Source organism: Camelus bactrianus, chromosome 11 (genome assembly GCF_048773025.1).
Source record: "Camelus bactrianus isolate YW-2024 breed Bactrian camel chromosome 11, ASM4877302v1, whole genome shotgun sequence".
Lineage (NCBI taxonomy): Eukaryota > Metazoa > Chordata > Mammalia > Artiodactyla > Camelidae > Camelus > Camelus bactrianus.
Window position 1 is genome coordinate 80,363,963 of NC_133549.1, and position 20,048 is coordinate 80,384,010.

At 50.4% G+C, this 20,048-nt stretch overlaps 1 protein-coding gene across 1 annotated transcript in view; it reads right to left on the reverse strand.

Moving 5' to 3' along the window:
* Nucleotides 1–315: 315 nt before the first annotated feature.
* Nucleotides 316–20,048, reverse strand: part of DRGX (dorsal root ganglia homeobox) — a 32,031-nt gene continuing 12,298 nt past the window's right edge. The window contains exon 6 of the mRNA XM_010963497.3: nt 316–669. Within this exon, the coding sequence (XP_010961799.1) occupies nt 404–669 (266 nt within the window). The 3' untranslated portion in view covers nt 316–403. The remainder of the gene's footprint in view (nt 670–20,048) is intronic.

A 20,048-nucleotide genomic window follows, 5' to 3' on the forward strand; every position in this document is an offset into this window, starting at 1 on the left:
TAAGGGGGACAGTTCCCTCTCAGAGCATGAGACTTAGCCCAGGGGGGTCTCTCAAAGATGACCAATGCCATGGTTCTTTGGGTTGACAAGACCTTCAGTGGTGACCCAGGAAGAGAGAGAGGAAGGTGATGGGGTGAGGAACGTTCCTTCCCTCTAGACTCCTGGGCCAAGATGGAAACCCCAGGGGTCTCATCCCAGGGCAGACTCTGGTACTCACAAGTACCACTGGGACTCAAGAGGCACTCTCCAGACGCCAGGGGAGCTGTGGGTCTCACTTCCTCTCCTGAGTCCACGCGGAGGCTCTGGGCAGCAGGCTTCTCACTCTTCGGAGAGTATTCCATGGGGGTGGAGGCTGGGAGAAGCAGGGAGGGGAGGTCACGGCAGGCTTGGGCACTCGGGACCCTCATACACTCTTTTCACCCTCGCTCTGTTCCTTGCTGGGAGGGGTCTTGTCCTGGCTGCCATCCGGAGGCGCCGGCTTGGCCGCGGGGCTGGGGCTGCTGCTGGCCGAAGGCAGGAGGTTGGCCGACTGCAGGACGGCCTCCGAGTGCTCGCGGGCCTTCATACGCAGGGCAGCCACGCTGGCCGTGCGGTTACTCTGGCAGCCGTAGGTGGGGAGGAAGGAGAGCCCCATGTGGTCTGGGACGCAGCAAGAGCACAGTGGGCCCCCTGGAAGGAGGAGAAACAACAGGCTGCCATCACTGTCCACATTTCGGTCTCATGGACTTGGGGTGGAGGCCAGAGGATGATTGATTCTGTTTGGTTCCAAACACTAAGGGGAGAGGTGCTCAGGACCCTGAAGATGCACAACTCAAGAGATCCAGTTGATAGTCCAAACGATTACCAGAATATCAGAACTCATCAGTTTTGGTTCCCTCACCAAAATGCTGTGTGACCTTACGCTAGTATCTTGGCCTCTCGGAGCCTTGGCTTCTCCTTATGTAAAATGGAAATATATTAGATATAATCCTCACAGGATCATTATGAGGATCCAATGACATAATCCCAGCCTCCCCAAACCATGTGCCAAAGCACCTCTACGAACTCCCAGGGGCCCTGCAGGAGTATTTTAAATTTTCAAAGGCAAGGGGAGGCCAACCACATCTGTCTGACCACATGCAGGTGCTGGTCGAGACAGCTCACAGCTTCAGCCTGAGATCTCACAGCACTTTTTTCAAGGATGTCATATTTTTGGGCAGCTGGATTTTACAAGCATCACACGAATATCTACGTGGAACCGAAAATGAAGGGTGGTGGCATCCAACCTGATTCCAAGTTCAGACAAGCCTGGCAGAGCCCACTGGGTACGCATCCCATTAGAAAGTACTGGAAGCTATTTAACAGTAAAAGAAAAATACCATTTTTCTTTTAATTTCTAACTATTATCTTTCAAATGGCTACTAAGTTCACGGGACATAAACACATACTGAGTTGCTTAAACTTAACCATTTAATGAACCGAGCCAGTAGGCCATGGCCCAAGAGTCCCAAGACATTAATTGAGGTTTCAGAGAACCTCCGGGCACCATGAACTAAGGTTTGAGACCCTCTGAAGGAATCAGTGTGGAAAGCACTCAGCACAGGTCCAATGTGTGGAATGGGGCTTAAGAACAATTGCCTGGCCCCCTGCCCGCCAGCCAGTGCTGCAGGAACCACTCCAGGAACAAGGCCAGGAGGGCCCTCTGCTGTGCCGGGTTTGAGAAACCTCCCTCCTCCCAGGTCATCCTCAACTGCGCATTTATTCAGTGATTATCCCATGAGCACCCGGCACTGTTCTTGGCCCTAGTGACCACACAGCAGGAATAAGGCAGGAAGACCCTGGCCTCACGGAGCCCAGTTCCAATGGAGAGGCACACAGTAGCCCGTCCATCCCTGACGCAAAGACAGGCAGTGGTAAATTCTAGTAAAAAAGTGAATGGCAGGGGAGAGGGTATAGCTCAGTGGAAGAGCACATGCTTAGCACGCACGAGGTCCTGGCTTCAATCCCCAGTACCTCCATTGAAATAAATAATTTTTTTTAAAGGAATGGAGCATGATGCTTGGCAGAGACCTCAGCAAAATGTCAAGAAACAGGCATGTGACTGTCCAGGAGAGAGCATGACAGCTAGGGAGAAAGCAGACCAGTGCATGGGCACCGAGGTGGGGACAGAAGTCACCTGCTGAGGGAGCAGCAGGGTATTCAGAGTGACCAGAGGCAAAGACTGCAGGGGAGAAGGCAGCAGATGGGTCCGGGGCCACCAGGGTCAGGCAGGACACAGTGAGGGGAAGCCTCAGTGGGTCTGAGTAGAAAGCATCTCAAGCTTAACTGCATGGAGGAGAAGAGGAGGAGGCTACTGTGATAACGCAGTCCCAGCGGACGCAGCTCGGCCCAAGGTGGCTGGAGGGGAGGCGATGAGAAGCGGCCAAATTCTGGGTTGATGCTGAAGGTGAGAGCCTGAGAGAATTGCTCGTGGACCACAGTGGAGGGTGATGGAAAAGAAGGATTCACAGGCGACACCCAGGTTTGGGCCTGAGCACCCAAATGAATGAACAGAGGTGTCATTTCCAAGATGACGACAGAGAGGGGTGTGTGTGAGTGTGTTTGTGTTTGTGTATGTGTGTTTGCATATGCATGCATGTAGGGGCTATGGAGAGTCTGGGGAGTTGAGCAGTGCGGCCACCACCACATGGGCAGGTGTGGAGGCGGGAGTCACACAGACCTGTGCCCAGACGGGTGGGTGGATTCAGGCGCTGGCATGACACAACTAGAGAGACTTCCCACCCCTCTGGACAGGTCAGATGGTGCCCCCCCCCCACCCCTTACATGTGATGCCTGTGGGAGACGTGCACCCCACAGTCTCTGCCCCCAGCCAGCCTAGGCCAGCTCCGGAGCCCGATCCCACCAGGGGAGCGGGAGATGGTGCACCGCGGCCCTGCCAAGGACAGCTGGGAGTCAGTGCCTGTTCCTGAGGCCTGAGACCTGGGAGGGGGCAGCAAAGCCAGCCCCTCCATGCTCCGCCCACCCTTCGGCTCTCCTGCCCACGCTCGCCAGCTTTGGAAGAAGCAGTATTGCAAATCAGGAGTATTTGGGGATCAAAACCCCTATCTGTTGAATGAATCCAAATTCCTCCCTGTGGCCTTCAAGCCCTTGCGTGCAGGGGCCTCCACCACCCTCGCCTCCTTTCAAATGCTCGGACCACCGTCACAGCGAAGCTGTGCACAGGAGCCGTACTAACTACAGCAAACACTCGTATGGACCAAGCACACGGTGCATATGCATCATGCCTTCATGCATCTCAGCTTTGGAACAATTCTAGGAATTCACCTTTAATATTATCCCCTTTTGCAGACGAGGAGACTGAGGTTAAATAGTAAGTGGCAGAGCTGGACCTCGTGCCAGGCAGGGGGCCAGCTCCTTAACCACTGTGTCCCTCTGTCTCAAAAGAGGACACATTCCTCCCCCGATCATCCCTCGGGCACTTCACCGGGCTCCCCCTAGGAGTGAAGATGCCCTCCCTCCGGCATGGGGCTCCCTCTCTCTCTTTAGGGCTCCACTGGACCATCACTCATGGAGCCCTGTGGGACTCCCCATTCAAGGCAGCCTCCCCGGTCATGCCCCATCCCAGCACTGTGCTCACTTCTTCACGGCCCTGGTCACAGGCAGTGGGTGGAGCTTTAATGGTTCGTGACTGGTTTGCCATCTGTCTGCTCCTTCACATCTCCAAGGGGGCAAGTATCTTTCTGCCTTGTCCACTACTCTGTCCCCAACCCCTAGCACAGTCCCCCGATGGAGCCAGGCCCTTGGGAAATATCTGTGGCTGGAAGGAAGGAGGCAGCACGGCGCCCACTCGGAGGCTCGGCCTTCAGGAGGCAGCCTCCGTGGCATCAGCGATGCCAGCAGCTGGGGCGACTCCACCCTCGGTTCCCAGGGCCAGGCTCCCTTCTCTCCTGTCAAGCACATTGGGCATCTTTCTCTTCCTTTCCAAGCCTGCTCGGAGAGAAAAGGAAGCCCAGCTTTACCAGCACCCACTGTCACCTCTCGTCACCATTCTGGCCACCCTGAGGGGTGGGCATCACTCAGCCCCACATTCCAGGTAAGGAAACGAGGCTCCGGGAGTAACAGCCCAAGTTTGCACAGTTTATTGCAGAAGTGGGACCAGAACCTTCTAGTGGACTTTTTCCCTCCAGTGTAATAGGAGGTTAAAATTCAGCCATCACTTCCTGCCTCAACGTTGATGGAGGGGCAGACAGAGCAGGCAGCAGCTACCAAGATGAGTGTGAAAGGAGTCCCAAGTGCCCAGTTTACAGAAGGACTCCTGAGAGCCCGGTCCACAGCCCCGCACCCCTGGCCAGCTACAGCCTGGTGATGTTTCCAGCCACAGTAGGAAACAAACAAAAAGTTACATGGGCTCAAACCCCGAGTCCTGATGGTCCCCACCTCTTCCAGCAGCTCTCGCAGAGACACAGCCACAGCCACACGCTGACACCAGTCTCAGCCCCGCAGGAAGCTGCAGTCTTTGCTGGGAATTGTGCCTGTGCCCTGAGCCCTGGGAGCCATCCCGAGGCCTAGGACCCACCCTACGAGGGAGGCCATCCTCCCTACCAGGTCTGCTTCCCGGAGGGGGCACACGTGTGAAGAGAACAGAATACGGAGAACAGTGAAACCTGAGCAGGTGGAATATTGAAAATTTTCCTCTGTGTCTCCTTAGAATTTTTCTCACTTTTCTCCAGCACCTGTGAATTTCTTCTCAACTCAGAAACATCGCTTTAATTTTAAATGAATGTTAAAAAAAAAAAAGGGAGGGAGACTGAAATTAGAACCCCTCACCCCCAGCACATAGGAAGAGAGGTTTCGAGGGGCTGGGGGTCCAAGGGGAGCTTGACTGTAGGTTGTGGAGGACCCAGAGTGACCGTGGTCCCTAGACTCAGACCTGGGCAGCCAACCCCACGTCAGGCCAGCCCGAGAGGAGCGAGCTTAACACCATATCTCAGGCCGATTCTTGTCCTCAGCAAGGCCTTGCTCTGACATAGGCATCAAAGGGGGTGTTAACTAGTCTGTGACTTGCTGATGACCACATCACCTTCAGGATGAAGAAGTACCCCTTGGACAAGACAGAGCCTCCTGGACCCACAGCCCACACCTGCGAGGTCACACCTGCAACAGGCAAGGCCCCACAAAAGCCACTGGTAACCACATTCCCAGTCTGCAAATCCCAGATTCAGAGATCAAAGAAAGAAGTTAACCCAGGGAACTGAGGCACAGCTCACCTGAAGTGGGAAGTCCCATAAAAAAGACCAGCAGGATCCCCAGGCAGGGCCACTACTCTCCTGCCAGCACCATCCAGTTCCCTGTCCTGGTGGCGTTATCTCACTCTTTGCCTCTGAAACAGCTTACTTCTAGGAAAGTGGAACTTACCCATAAAATTCTATTGGTTCCTTGAGCTAACTCCTGATCGGTCCATTTGTAGTACTTCATTTGCATGGAGCTCACTCCTGATTGGTTATTTCTGTCACTCCTGATTGGTCCATTTCCCCCACTCCTGATTGGTTATTTCTTTCCCTCCTGATTGGTCCATTTCTACAAAGCTTGTTCCTAATTAGTCAACTTTTGTTATACCTTATTTGCAAATGATGTTGCAAAGTATAAACTGGCAGCCTATAAAAACCTGTGTAAACCTACAGTCGCAGTTTAGAGTGTGAACTCTTCTGGGCCTGCTGTTGTAATAAATCTGAGTTCTCCAAGTCTCTGAGTGCTGCTTGGTCTCTCGCCCAGATCCAGGTTGCTGTCACAACTGAGCTGTAGCACCGAGCTGTAACACATTTTTCTGCAACAACCTAGTTCACCCCCCTCACTGGATGCGGGGAAACTAAGGACCAGACGAAGCCAACGACTCTGGGAGACACTGGTGAAAAACTCTAAGGGCTGTGCATACAATGGAGTATTTGTTCGGCCCTAAAAAGGAAGGAAATTCCGACTCGGGCTACAACATGCATGAACCTCAAGCACATTCCGCCAAGTGGACTAAGCCAGTCAGAAAAAGACAAATTCTGTCTGAATCTGTTTGTAGGAGGTGCCCAGAGTCAAATTCAGAGAGACAGAAAGTAGGATGGTGGCTGCCAGGGCTGAAGGGAGGAGAATGAGGAGTTAAGGTTTAGTGGGGACAGAGGTTCAGTTTGGGATGATGGGACCATGACAGAGTCCTGGTGACGGATGGTGGTGATGGTTGCACAGCAGTGGGAATGTATTTAACACTTGGAGCTATACACTTCGACATGGTTAAGAGAGTAAATTTTATCATATGTGTGTTTTACCAAAATTACAAATAAAATATATTCTTAAAAACAAAACTATAATACCAGGGCAGAAAGGGGGTGGGAAGGGATAAACTGGGAGTGTGAGATTTGCAGATACTAACTACTATATATACAATAGATAAGCAACAAGTTTCTACTGTATTGCACAGGGAACTGTATTCAATATCTTGTAGTAACTTGTAATGAAAAAGAATATGAAAAGGAATGTATGTATGATATATATATATCTAAAACAGTATGCTATACACCAGAAATTGACACAACATTGTAAACTGACTGTACTTCAATAAAATAAAATAAAATGCATCAGAGGTAAAAAACTAAGAGCCAAAAGATAGTTCAGGTGAACATCATCGGGCAGATGAGGACCAGCCGAGGCTGGGATTCCTTTATGGTTCCTTCAGCGGGTTTGGACTTCCAAAGTGCCTGAGGCCACCCACACTCACCCACTGCACACCCACTCACATTCGAGGGTGGCACCCTCGACCCACCTGACCTGCAGGTCTTTGGCTGAGGAAGCATCACATGGTTTGCACACTCCCTTGAGCCCTGCCTCTGTCCTGTGACTGAGCCGTGCCCGTGGGGTGGTCATTTCCACAGCAGAGGGCAGACCCTGCGAGATAGACCCTGCCCAACAAAAGTCTTTGGCATTAAGCCCCTCACAGACATCACCCTCTTCCCTCATCTACACTCCAAGTGCCCATCAAAGCAGGGCGATACTCATAACGTCTGAACAGCCACATCGAGAAATGCTGAAAAAATGAACCACTGGGGGAGTCCCCTTCTCTCTGTCTTGCCCTTCCCTGGAGGAGAACACAGATGAGATCCAGAAGGCAGGTACAGACAAGGCTGAGATTGGCCATCTGGACAGCAGACAAGATCAAAAGCGAACCAGGAGACAAACCTAATTGGACAATATTTTTCAGGGAAACAGGTAAAGTGTATAATCGGCACCCAAGGATCCAATTGTACAGATGGGGATGTGTCTCAGCAGTAGAACATGTATCGATATGACTTCAGTAAGTCGTAATAAGTAAGTTCACTGTGACGCCGTATGGTAGTGGGTTGCCTTAACAGAGGCAGAACCTGTAGAAAAAGGGAGGGTAAAATCCTGGTCAGATCATCAGACCAGAGAGAGCAAGGGGAGAGGGAAGGAAGGAGAGAAGAGTGAAAAAGTGAAAGAACTGGGGCAATTGAGTTGAGCTGATCCCAAGACAGTGGATCTGAGGTAACTGCCTCTCTCTGGGTGCAGGTGGAATAGAAGCCATGGTGGAGTGAGAGAGAAAGGGGGGCTTTCCTTTCTTCACCCTCAGAATGCTATGCACATGCAGAGGGCTCTCTCCAGAGGATGGTGGATTTCCAAGTCCCCTGGACTGGATGTTGTATAGAATCTTTGTGCATCATATGGGCTATTGGACAAGACAAGTTTCTGAATCCCTTTCAATGAGAAAAGGACTGGTTTTAGAATGAGATGTGAATTACAAAGCAGAGTTCCCCTTCCAACTTTAACAGGTTTTCAGAATTTCAATTGATTTCAATCTAACTTAAATTGTCCAACAACCCGCATCTCCCCTAACTCTCACAACCATCTTTTAACACACACACACACACACACACACACACGCACACAATGATTTCTACAAATGGATCCTTTTAGAACGAACTCTTGATCTCTCCAGGATATCACAGTAGCAAGAGCATCACGAGGTTTCTCCATGTGCCTCCTGCCCAAACAGCTTGGTCAAAGCTGGAGCACTACTGAAAGCCAGATGTAGCCAAATGGGGAAGTCTCCCCTGCGATGCTCAGGGCGGCAGATGAACAAATAGTTACCGAGTAAAAACCTAGACCCCAAAGCACGTGCACTTTGCCCACGAAAAGCAGGCTCAAGGCTCTCACCAAGTGCTTAAAGACTCTTCCAAGTGCACTTCTAAGTTCTAACGTAAGTTGTCTGACTTACCAGGCTGCCGCTAACTAGAAAGCAATGAAGCTGCTAATGGCCTACACATTGATGGGTAATATTGAGAAAAGAGACAAAAACTTATAAAACAGCCCCAAAAGTCAACACACACAGTAACCTGGGGCCACTGAGTACAAGACAAGCAAAGTAGCATAGCTGAGGATGGGTGAGGCCAGCTGTCACCAGGGGAACCATCACAAGGGATGGTGTTTGAAAGGGCTTTGAAAACCACACCAAGACTTTGTCTATTAGTGATGGAGTGACACCGAGTCGGCTCTAAGAGGCTCTGTACTGATTTCATTATGTCAGGGTGGTGACAGGCACTTTGGAAAACGTCTACCCCAAAATTGAGAAATAATTATCAAAATCCTATAAAATGAGAGTGGCAATAGGACGTCTCTGGGGTCTGAAAGCCAGGGGCAGCCTGACGAGGACGGAGAAAGTGGGCTTTGAAGTTTGGTACCACCGTTAACCAGTCATGGGACTTCTCACCATCTTTCCAACCTCTGGCTTCCTCATCTGTAAGAGGAGGTGACACACCTACCTTGGGGAGAAATTCTATGAAGCCCGAAGCCCTCCAACAATGATCATTTCCATGACCCCATATAAATGAAAGGGCAAGACTAAGTCACCACTCACAGCTTATTTCAATTAACAATGCGATTCAACGGACAGATGAAGAACTTGACTTGCTCTGAGCATCCCTGGAGGACACGCAGGATGAACAGTGGGATCTGCCTGAGATGCAGGATGCGGGGAGGTGCCGTGAGCATCCTCCCCCGCCCTGCTCCTCCATCCTGAGTTACAAGCAGTCCTCCACTGTCTTCACAGCTGTGAAGCCTTTCCCATCAGACCAAAAAGTAGCACCTTTTATTCTGCCAATAAAATTTTGAGGAGTAAGCCAAAGAAACTTTAAAAATCTCGTCTTTTAATGACTAGATTTCCAGACTGGGGGCTCTAGTTTTTTTTTTTTTTTTCCTTTTCTTTTTTAATCTCTCAGAAAGCTATCATCATGAATGGGCTAAAGATTAAATTAGCTGCAAAGGAAGTTATCCCAGTGTGGCATAGAGCAACAAAAAACTATAGATAACCTAATTGCCCAATAATAGAAAATTGACTAAGTTATAATCACCATATTGAATGCACTGAAGCTGTGACAAAATTATATTGTAGGAGGCTACTTGGTGCCATAAAAATAATAATAATAATATAATATTAAGTTTAAAAAGCAGGTTAAGAAAGAGTAAGTCAGTATGATCCCATTTTGGTACATGTATGTCTATGTACATACTCATATATACACAGTACATACATATATATGAGTTCATAGGTATATATAGTATATAGTTTTATTTAGAATCAGAAAATATCAATAAATTTAACCTTTTTTGGTTAAAAAATTTTAAATTTCTAAATAAGGTCCAAAATACATAAATGTATTAGAGATATCTATTTATAAATGGGAAGAAAGCAGATGTGCCAATAACAAATATTCAGAGTGTTTGGTTCTGGATGTTAAAAATTATGAATGATTTTTATATTCTTCTTTGTGTTTTGCTGTTTTCTCCCCTTTTTCTAAGTGAACCAAGTATTACTCTCACAATAAGGGTATCTTTTTATGGTGACTCGTGATTTCTCATCTCCTTTCATTCAGAGGATGGGATGGATGCTTTCCACTGAGGTGGCTAAGGAATTAGGACTGGGTCCTCGTCACCCAACTGAGACCCCACGACTGCTAATGGCCTCAGTCTGCACTGGAGTTAGGGACCAGAGAACATGCAGCTAAGGGCTGACAATGGAAGATCCACCAGGAGCATTCCATCCATCTCCCTTTCAGTGGGGATTGAAGTCAGTGGCCCCTTGCCTGGGATGCAACCACCTCCCACCAAGCCAGCAAAGCACCTAAAAGGCCATGACTTCCTTCCTCCATCTCTACCACGTGTCCCACCACCAAAGCCCCCGACCCCCAAATGCAGCCTGAAAATCGTTTTGTTTGGAGAACCTACTACCTCCTGGACCCTAAATTAAAACACACAATTAGATTTCCATTAAGTCACAGCAAATTCTGCTGAATTGATCTAATCGGCCTCCATTCCTACATGACATCATGCTTTAAAGGCTCGGCCTGAACATAAATACTTAATGTAATAAATACAGTCTGAAATATTTGATCTCCTTGGCAGTTTAATTGATCTACTACAGAGACTGACAGGAAAAATTAAGTTAGTTCTGTCTTGTCTCTGCCGAGAGCACTTTTTCACCATCAGAAGGGAACAGGAACTACAAGTTTGCTTGCAAGGAGCGCTCTCGAACGCTGATTTCTTATTGAATGTTCACGTTAAGGGTAAAAGAATTGAGCAAGGAAATGAGGAAGTGGATTTATGAGACCTTCCACACAAATGCTGTAGTTCATTTCTTTTTGCTTTAGAGCTAAATTAATAAATTGACATATTCTGTGATTCTTAGTACCGGTTCCTTACACTTCAGAAGGAGCATTTGCGTGGCAGGGCTGGTAGACGCCTGCGATATTCAAGCAGAGATTTTTTTAGATGCTATGACTGACTGTGTTCACCAACAAAAACACAACAAGTTCAAATTCACTCCCAGATGACTTCTCCCACAGAACCTCTGACGTGGTTTCTCCTGTCCCCGGGTTAGGGTTTTTATTGCCTCTTTGCCACAAGCTGTATTTATTTTTATACCCACCTCACCTCCCAAACTTGCAGGGTAAGCGCCCTTTGACCACGCTCAGCCCACCCTCTGTCCTGATTCCAGAGCTAAAAATGGCCAATTTTGGTACAAAGTAAACACTCGAGTCTTTGGGGAAGGGAGAAAGGGAGAGAGCGTCTATCTTTCCTGCCTGAGTGGATGTATTTTAGTTCCTCAATGTTACCATCTCCCAGGTTCTAAGCTTCCTCAATACCCCACGAAAAGAAAAACTAAGGTCATCACAGAGTTATCCGGTCTGATTAATGCCCAAGTCCCCAGGTTAATTTAGCAGGTTATTCTGGGGGAGTTGATGCTACACCCCTTCCCTGGCTCCACTGCACATTTGCGCCCACTGTCCCGTCAGCTGCTTATTCACTCAGCACACCCTCCCCGACAGGAGTCAGCTCAGCCTGTGCCTCAGGGCCAGCGCCAATGCCCCCTTTCTGTTTGGATACCTCTGGAAGGGCAAGCAAATAATGACAGCGCCCAGATCCAGGACCCCGGTCCAGCCAGAGGAGCAGCAGGGATGCACGCTCCAGGCGGTCCGATGCCAGTGAGCACCGTCCTCCCTCCTCCCGGCGGGAGCCAGCACTCTGGCCGGGCAGCCTGCTTCTCCTGCTGCCTCTGGGCACAAGCCAGGAGCCCTCTGCTCAGCTCCCTGCACTCCAGGGCCCCATTGATTAGCAGGAAGGGCAAACCCATCAGCACCCATAGGAAATGGCTTCTGGAAAGTGAATTGCAGTTTTGAAAGCCAGAGAATGACAGCAGGTGCCTGTAAAAGGCAAAGAATCAATACAGGGCGTGGGGAGCTGGGAGGTGGGACACCGGGGTCCCTGGCTCGTCTGACAGAGGAATTGTGTGACCTCGGACAGTCTTACCCCCACCCTGGGCCTCAGTTTCCCCTACTGTTTCCTGGTAACATACTCAACAAACAGATTCCTTCCAAATATCAACTGCTGGCTCTCTACCCCCATCTTCCTAACATCAGCTAGGCATGGAGGGGCCAGGGCTGACCCAACCATGAGGGGTTGGGTCATGAGGACAGAGCACGTTCTATCCTTCCAGTTCCCTGTTCCCCAAACATCTGTACCTTCAGAAACCAGCCCAGAGCCCCTGGAAGGCTGTCCTGCTCTCTGGGAGCTGCACATTGTGGACCTTGTGGACTGAGCACAGGGTCCTGGGAGCCTCTCCCTTGAGGAGTGAGCCCCTGCAGGAAGTAGGATCCTCTGCCCCGGAGATCCAAACCCAAACCCTAATCAGATCACAAATGACCTTTGGCCTCATCGTCATAACCCTAACAACAATCACCAGCACCTACTGGGCACCAGGACGTGCCAGACACAGATACACACCCTATAGACCACAGGCAATCTCGGGTACTGAGGCCATGATGACCCTCATTTGACAGATAAGGAGACCGGGGTCTGCCCTAAGTTGACCTTATAACAGGAGGGGCACAGTAAAGGGCCGTGGCTGGTCTGACTCTAGAGCCTGGATTCACGTGGAGACTACACCATCCTCTCCTAGGACCGTGGCTCCATCCAACCTCACGCTTTGCCCTTTCCTCTACATTGCATCCCCACTGGCTCCAGGCCCTTTGCTCATATTGTTCTGTCTGCCTGGAGTGGCCACCCACACTGGGTAACTCCTCTACTTCCTTCAAGGCCAACTCAAGCATTTCCTCTGGAAACCCCTCCTCATTCCCACAGAGAAAGAGTTCCTCCCGCCTCTGGGCTTCCCCCACACCTTCCATGCCCTTGTTGGGAGTACAGGACTGTGTCCCATGCCATAGCATCCTTTATTGACCTGTTTGTCTCATCAAGCCCATGCCCAGCCTGTGAGCCCCCATAGGATAGGGATGTGTCTAATTCATCAAAGGATGCTCAGTTCAGAATCGGGCAAAGTAGGGTGCTCAGTGGGTGCTGAATGAAAGACAGGAGGGCCCAGCAGTTTCTAGGCCCAGCAGGTGGCCAGTGGTGCAGGGCCACACCTAGTAGACTGGGGTCTCCTGGAGCAGCATGACCTTCTTTCCTCCTTCACCCAACTTCACTATCTCTCACTCTGCACCAGACCCCGTGTTAGGGGCTGGGTGGCCTAGAAGGGGGTGAGTGGCTTAGGAGGACCTAGAGGTGAGTCAGGTATGGCCAGTGCCCTTAAAGTGCTCATAGTCAGGACTGAGAAGTTAGGTCGGTTCAAAAACAAATGAACACCCCTTCTCATGTCACGAGGCCCAAGTATTCTCAATGCCTGTGTAGTCAGTCTCTAAAGAGGGCCTTCAATGAACCACTCTCCCCACAGTCACAACTGTGTGCAGGTCCCTCCGCTTGAGTCTGAGCTGGCTCTGTGAGCAGTTTTAGTCAATAGAATAGGGCAGAAGCAACGCTGCCTGTTTGAGCATAAGCTGACATCGTCTGCTTTTACATTCTTAGGACCCAAACACCATCCAAATCCCACCAGGCTCACCATGGAGAGAGTGAGAGAGAGACAGGAGAGAGAGACAAAGTACCCAGCCTCCCAGCACCCCTGCCAAGGCACCAGGCAGAGAAGTGACGCCATCTTGGATGGACCAGCTCCAGCTGCCATCTGACTGCAACCTCATGAGACACCCCAGGCAAAAGCAGCCGCAGAACTGCCCGGCTGAGCCCAGCCAGTCCTCAGAATCAGGAGAGATAATAAAACTGAAGGGCAGTTTGGCTTCTGCTTTTTTTTTTTAATAGATATCCTGAGGATGGAACCCAGGACCTCATGCATGCTAAGCATACACTCTACCACTGAGCTATACCCTCCCCACTGCTGCTACTTCTATTATACTAAGTTTGCAGGTAAATAAAACACTACTGAAACCTGGAATGAAGATTATAAGAAAAGAAAATCAGAAGCTAATTTCTTCATGATCATACATGCAAAAACTCTAAACAGAGTATCAGCATATCCAGCTATACATGTAATTTGGGTTTATTCCAGGAATGCACAGTTGGTTTAACACTAAACAATCAATCAATGTAACCAACCATATTCATATACTGAGAAAGAAAAATCATGTGATTGTCTGAACAGCAGCAGAAAAAATGTTGGATGAAACTCAACATCCATTGATAGTCATGATTTTTTAAAGAATAATTAAAAATAAAACTCTAGGGCAAGAGGAAAATATCTTTACTTGATAAAGGGTATCTTTAAAATTAAAAAAAAAATAGACAGACAGTAAACACGATTGCGATTATGAAATTGTGAGGGCTTCCCCCGGAGATCAAGAATAAGGGAATGAGGCAAGGATCAGGCACAAAGACCACACATGTTATGATTCCACTCATGTGAAATGTCCACAATGGCAGTCATGGAATGTCCAAGTTCTATAGACGCAGAAATGTTCGTGGTTACCTGGGGCAGGGGGAGTTGGGGGAAATGAGCAGTGACTGCTAATAGGTCTGGGGTGATGAAAAAGTTCCAAAGTCGATGGTAGTGATGGTTGCACAACTCTTGACTACACTAAAAGTCATTGAGTTGTGCGTTCTAATGGATGAACGGAACGGTATGTGAATTGCATTTCAATAAAGCTGTTACTTTTAAACAAACAAACAAACAAAAGAACAAAGCAAGGGTGCCCATTATCACCACTTCTATTCAATACTGTACTAGAGGTTCAAGCCAACATGGCCAGACAAGAAAAAGACAAATAAAAGGTACAGTCTGACCTTCTGTTTCTGTGGGTTTCGCATCCCCAGATTCAACCAACCGATTAAAATCAATCTGCAGGTGATAGAATCTGCGGATGTGAAACTTGCGGATACGGAGGGTCACCTGCATTCCTTACACCACATTTTACATAAGGGACTTGAGGATGGGCGGGGTTTGGTACGGAGGTTATGGGAGGAGGTCGTCCTGGAACCAATCCCCCAGGGGTGACTATATGAAGACTGGAAAGAGAGAGACAAACTGTCTTTAACCCCAGATGATATGATCATGTACATAGAATATCGTGAAGAATCTACAACTAACCCTAGTTACGTGGATAAATCTCCCAAACATAATGCCAAGTCAAAGAAGCCAGACACTAAGAATACATACTGTATGACTCCAGTTATATGTATATACACACACAGGTCCAAAAATTTAAGACTAGACAGTAGTGTTTTTGAGTGCCTACTCAGCTGCTTGGCAAAGCTGTGTTATCAGAAACATTAGGGCCGTGGTTTCCTCTCTGGGAAGGAAAAGTGATGTGAGTAGAAAGGGGCCCAAATGATGTGGGGGCTTCCGGGGTGCAGGCTGCATAAGTGCTTAAAATCATTCATTAAGCTCTCGATGTATGTCGTCTAAATTTTTCTGGTTATCATGTTTCAAAATAAAACAATTTTCATTGTTTTCAAAAACTGTGATTTAAAAAAGAAATCACAACACAAAGGAAAAGGTGATTAAAGAGAAATAGGGGGGAAACGCTTTGTGGGGGACTTGGAGGGGGAAGAGGCTGCCTCCGGCTCTGAGCTGAGCCTTGGTGGGCAAATGTTTACTGGCCAATAAAGCCCTTCCAGTCTCAGACTCTGGGAGATTTACTCTGGCCTGGAAGCCCAAGGGCCAAGGCCAATGTGAAGCAGTGGGGTGCATTCTTGGCTAACTAAGGGGCCTTGCCCTCAGGAAGGACATGGTCAGACCGTTTCCCAGCTCTGGACACCCTGCCCTTCACCTCCTGCTTCGTCCTCACACACGTGATGCAGGCCCAGGACTGTTAGTCCAATTGCTAGCATCTGCTGAGCACTCACCGCGTGTCAGCTCCAGGCAGGGTGCCTGGCACACAGCATCTCCAACAGCCCTCACAGTCTCTGCAAGGCCTGGGTTGACAGAGCTCAGCTGCAAAGGTGGGGCCTAGTCTCTCTGTCTCTGGGCTCCTCCTCGCCCGGGCGACCGAGGAGCCATGCAGAACCACAGGGGCCATCTCTCCTCCCAAGGAGCGGATGGGGAGGGGAGCTTAAGAGAGTGTCAGACCTCATTCCTCTGCTCTGCTGCTGTTCTCTCACCTGAGACCTGACTCCAGGGTACCACACCGGGGACTGAGTGCCCCCACAGGCCCGGCGTGCCCCGCCAGCTGCCCACCCTCCCTCCTGCCCCCTCCGGTTGTGGAAGGCCAGCCTTGATGCCTCCGCCCTGCGCACCGCCCCGCCCAGCGTGGGACAGTGGCTGTGACTCCGGGCATGAGCGTGGGCTGGGTTCGGCAAGCTCTCCCCTGGCAGCTGTAATGAGCTTCCCCCTCACACCCAGCTCTCCGATCACAGGTTAGAGGCAGCCGGGCTAAGTGCGCCAGGGAGTGGGCCTCGGCTGACTGCGGCCCGTCCTGCGGCCAGCACTTCCCCGGAACAAACCCAAACGCTTCCCTCGGCCATTAATAACCTCCTCTGCATTAATGAATTGTGAACGCAAGGCTGGCCATTAAGACCGGGCAGGAAAACTCTTTGTGTTGCAAAGGCTTTTTCTCTGGATGCTCATTATTGTTATGTAAACCCTGGCTTGCAGGGGGGGCGGGTCTTGCTGCCCTTTGATTTTTGAATTTTTGTGAAACACCCCATATAGAAACATACTGACTCCCTGCCTGGCTGGGAGGGGCCCTCTCTGGCCACCCCAGAGTGCAAAGCACATCACTGGTTTCATGAAGCCCCGGGGAGGGGACCGGCACCCTGATCAGGAAATCTTCCCAGGGGCGGGAAGGGCCTCCATCGTTGCCAAAAATCAGAATGTGAGGGTTACAAGCAAAAGGTGAATGTTAGCAACAACATGGGAGACATTTGGGAGAAAAGGCATTTCCTGGGGTCTTTTAAAGATGTGAGGGACCCAGTGACTGGGAAATGAGAATGGAGGAATCTGGTTAATAATGAGAGTGTTTACTGAGCACCTCCACTGGTCTAAGAACCTCAGATGTTCTAACTCACTCTCTCCTCATTCCGTCCTATGAATCGGTCCTATGATGGCCAAGATGCCCAATTCACAGACAGAGGGAGAGTGTCCCACACGACATGAAATAGTGAGCTTTCCTCTCGGGAAATACCCGGCAGAGCCTGGATGACCACAGGAAGGGATGTGTGGACAGAGGTTGAGTAAGATGCCGACCTTGGTCCAGTCCAATTCTAAGATCATATAATTGTTGAATAAATCAATAGGTACTTAAATCAGTTTAAAAAAAAAATAGGTAGAAGGTTCCAGTACTTTACTCACGACTTACAAGGTTAGAGAATGGAAGGATGAGGATTCACACGAGGCAGGCCACCCAGAGCCCTTGCTTGAAGCCACTGTGCTAGTTGACTGCTTGAAAATTAAAGGATAATCAAAGGAGGGAAATTCCACAAGTGCCTGGTTTTTGATTACCTGGCTCTGTCCCGGTGGGCAGTTTCCTGGCCCTCTCTGATGGGCCACAGCCTAGCAGAGGCCTGCCTAGCAGAGCCTGGGGGGTTAGTCTGCCACACCTCCACGTGTAGACACCCCATTTAACCAGCCATTCCTGAGGGACCACAACCTCAATTCTTTCCAGGGCGCCACCCCCACCTCCCCTGTTCCCTGGCTGCTGACTGCCTGAGCAGCCTTGCTGACCTGTCCAGACACATCCTTCCATGCACACGCCACCGCACACCCCAATACTGAGCCTTGCTGTGTTGTGTGAATGGATGACCCCAGTGCTTCAGCCCCAGGGCTGCAACTCAGCCTCTTGCCCAAGCCGGGGGGCAGGAGAGGGGGAGCTGGCAGCAGATCACAGTCCCCCAGCACAGAATGGCAGTACTGTAGCAGATGGCAAGGCTCCAGAAGTTCTCCCCCCTCATCCCCCTACCAGAGGCAGAACCACCAAGCCCCTCGGCATGTACTGTGGCAGTTCCAAGCTGTGCAGGTTTTCCAAAGACAGACGTCATTTCCAGCCCCATCTTGGTTTCTCTAGCCCTCCAGCCACTTTCAAAACCCCAGGCCCCTGCCCTCAACAGGTATCCCCAGGGAATGAAAATTAGGGCCTCTAATTTCCCAAGAAAACTATAATCTGAAGTTTTCTGCTGTTGACTTAGTCTGTGTGTCAAAGCTCAGCAAAGCAGCTGAAAGACCTGTCATTTCAGGGTCACGTCCCCCCACCCCATAACCTAAAGCTAAAAAAGCAGAGTCTAGATACCCCAGCATGTTCTGGGTCACAGTCACAGAGCTGCCCGGGTCCAGCTCGTCCACCCGCTCACATTGGAGGCGAGGCTTGGAGACACAGCATAGCTCTGTGTTCTGGGAATCGTGGGCGCCCCCACCTGGCACATTCCCTCTACATCCAGCAGCCCCCTCTCCATCCGTCCCCTCTTGCCCTCCCCCCCCCCACCCAGTGCCACCTGCACCCAGAGCAGATCACCAGTATTCCATGAATGCTCCTGTTATCAGAGCACTTTCAAAACCGAAGTGTTTCTAGGCGAGCACAACTACTTACAGTAACTAAGGACTTCAAGGACCACTGCTTAGAAGAACTCAGCCAACTGTACCTCAACAACCCCCATGCTACACCCACAAACACTCTTGGAGGCTCTCTCAGTGGTTCCCAGGCAGCGACATCGCATCAGTCACAACAACGCCTAGAACCAAAAGACCAGGACCCTCAAATCAGAGTCCTTCGACTGTACACAAAGCTCCTCAGGCAGTTAGTTGGCTCTGGGACCACTCCTTGGGGTGCTCCATGTGCCCCCTGGGAGAACTGACCCTGCCCGGGCCCTGGGAGCCCGCATTCCTCCCGGGCCAGGTGCTGGTGCAGCACAGGTCAGCCCTGGCTTGGATTCTCAAGCCCTGGTCTGGAGTCTCCAGTCTGGAGTCTCGGGAGCAGCTGGAACCTTGGTGGCCTCCCCAGACACTTGGCATCATGAGTCCAGGGCTCTGGGATTCCACTAGGACCACAAAGCCTGGGGAAGGAGACACGACTGCTGATTTGGGGCTGGAGGCTGAAATTCACTTTGATTTCTTTCTTGTCATTTGTAAGTGCCCTCAGGCCTGGAGAAGTGGGTTGGGTTCTCTGGGCTGGAAGGGGCTGCGTTGCTTAGCTCACAATGGTCCTGGTCTCTTGGGTGAGTCCAGACTCCTCCTCCAGGGCTCACAGCCAATGGACTCACAGCTGTCCTCATTTGCCGGGAGAAGGGGGTGGGGATCCCAAGCCTCTACCAACAGGTGCCCACCCAGAGGAATGAATGAATAAATCGTGACTGGAGGAAAGGGCACATCAGGATAGTGTGGAGAGCAGCCTCCATCTCAAAGGGGAGACCTCGCTGATAAGTGACATGTAAGCAAGTGGTTTCCCCTCCCGGAGCCTCGGTTTCTTGTTTGTATAAAGAGGGATGGGCACAGAAACCTTCCAGCACCCACAGGCATGAAGCTCCTCCCAGTTAGCTGAGGGAGCCCCCTCGCTGGCCAGAGTCCCCTGGGAAGCAAGGCTCAGACCACCAGGCCTGCCAGCATCCAGCTGCTCAGTCACCTCTGGGGGTGAGCTCACGTAAGGGAGGCTGGGTCACGGCCCACAGGTCCTGACACTGAGCCAGGACTAGAAAATTGGGTCCGTTTCTCTCTTGGGTCCAGACTAGGTCATGCACCTAACTTCTATAGCTTAAGGAATCCTGGGAGAAGACGATGTAGGCTGTAAAACTCTCAAAGATGTTGGCCTCGGACCACTTAAATGTTCCACCAAACAACTGAGGGTTGAACCCCAGACTGCCCAGCACCTGACTTGTAGGTACATTTTGTCACCCCCGGTCCTGAGGCAGAGGCATGTCCCACAAGCACATCTCCAGCGGACCGAGGCTGTGATGACCAGCTGACTCAGAGACTTCCAGCTCACTATATCTCACTCTGCGTGGTGCCACCACACGGGGTCTGGCACTTTTCAAGTGCAGAGATATCCCACCCAGTGCTATCTCGGAGCAATCTCAGCTCCACTGATGACCTGTGCAGCTAGAGAGCCTCCTGGAGACAATGTTTGCTACGCCACCCTACCGTGAGAATTCAACGGGACCCCACAGGAGACCACCGGGCAGAGCAGAGCAAAGGTTTTCAATAATCACTCATTTCCTTCCCTCTCCAACATGACTTAGAGACTAAAAAGCCA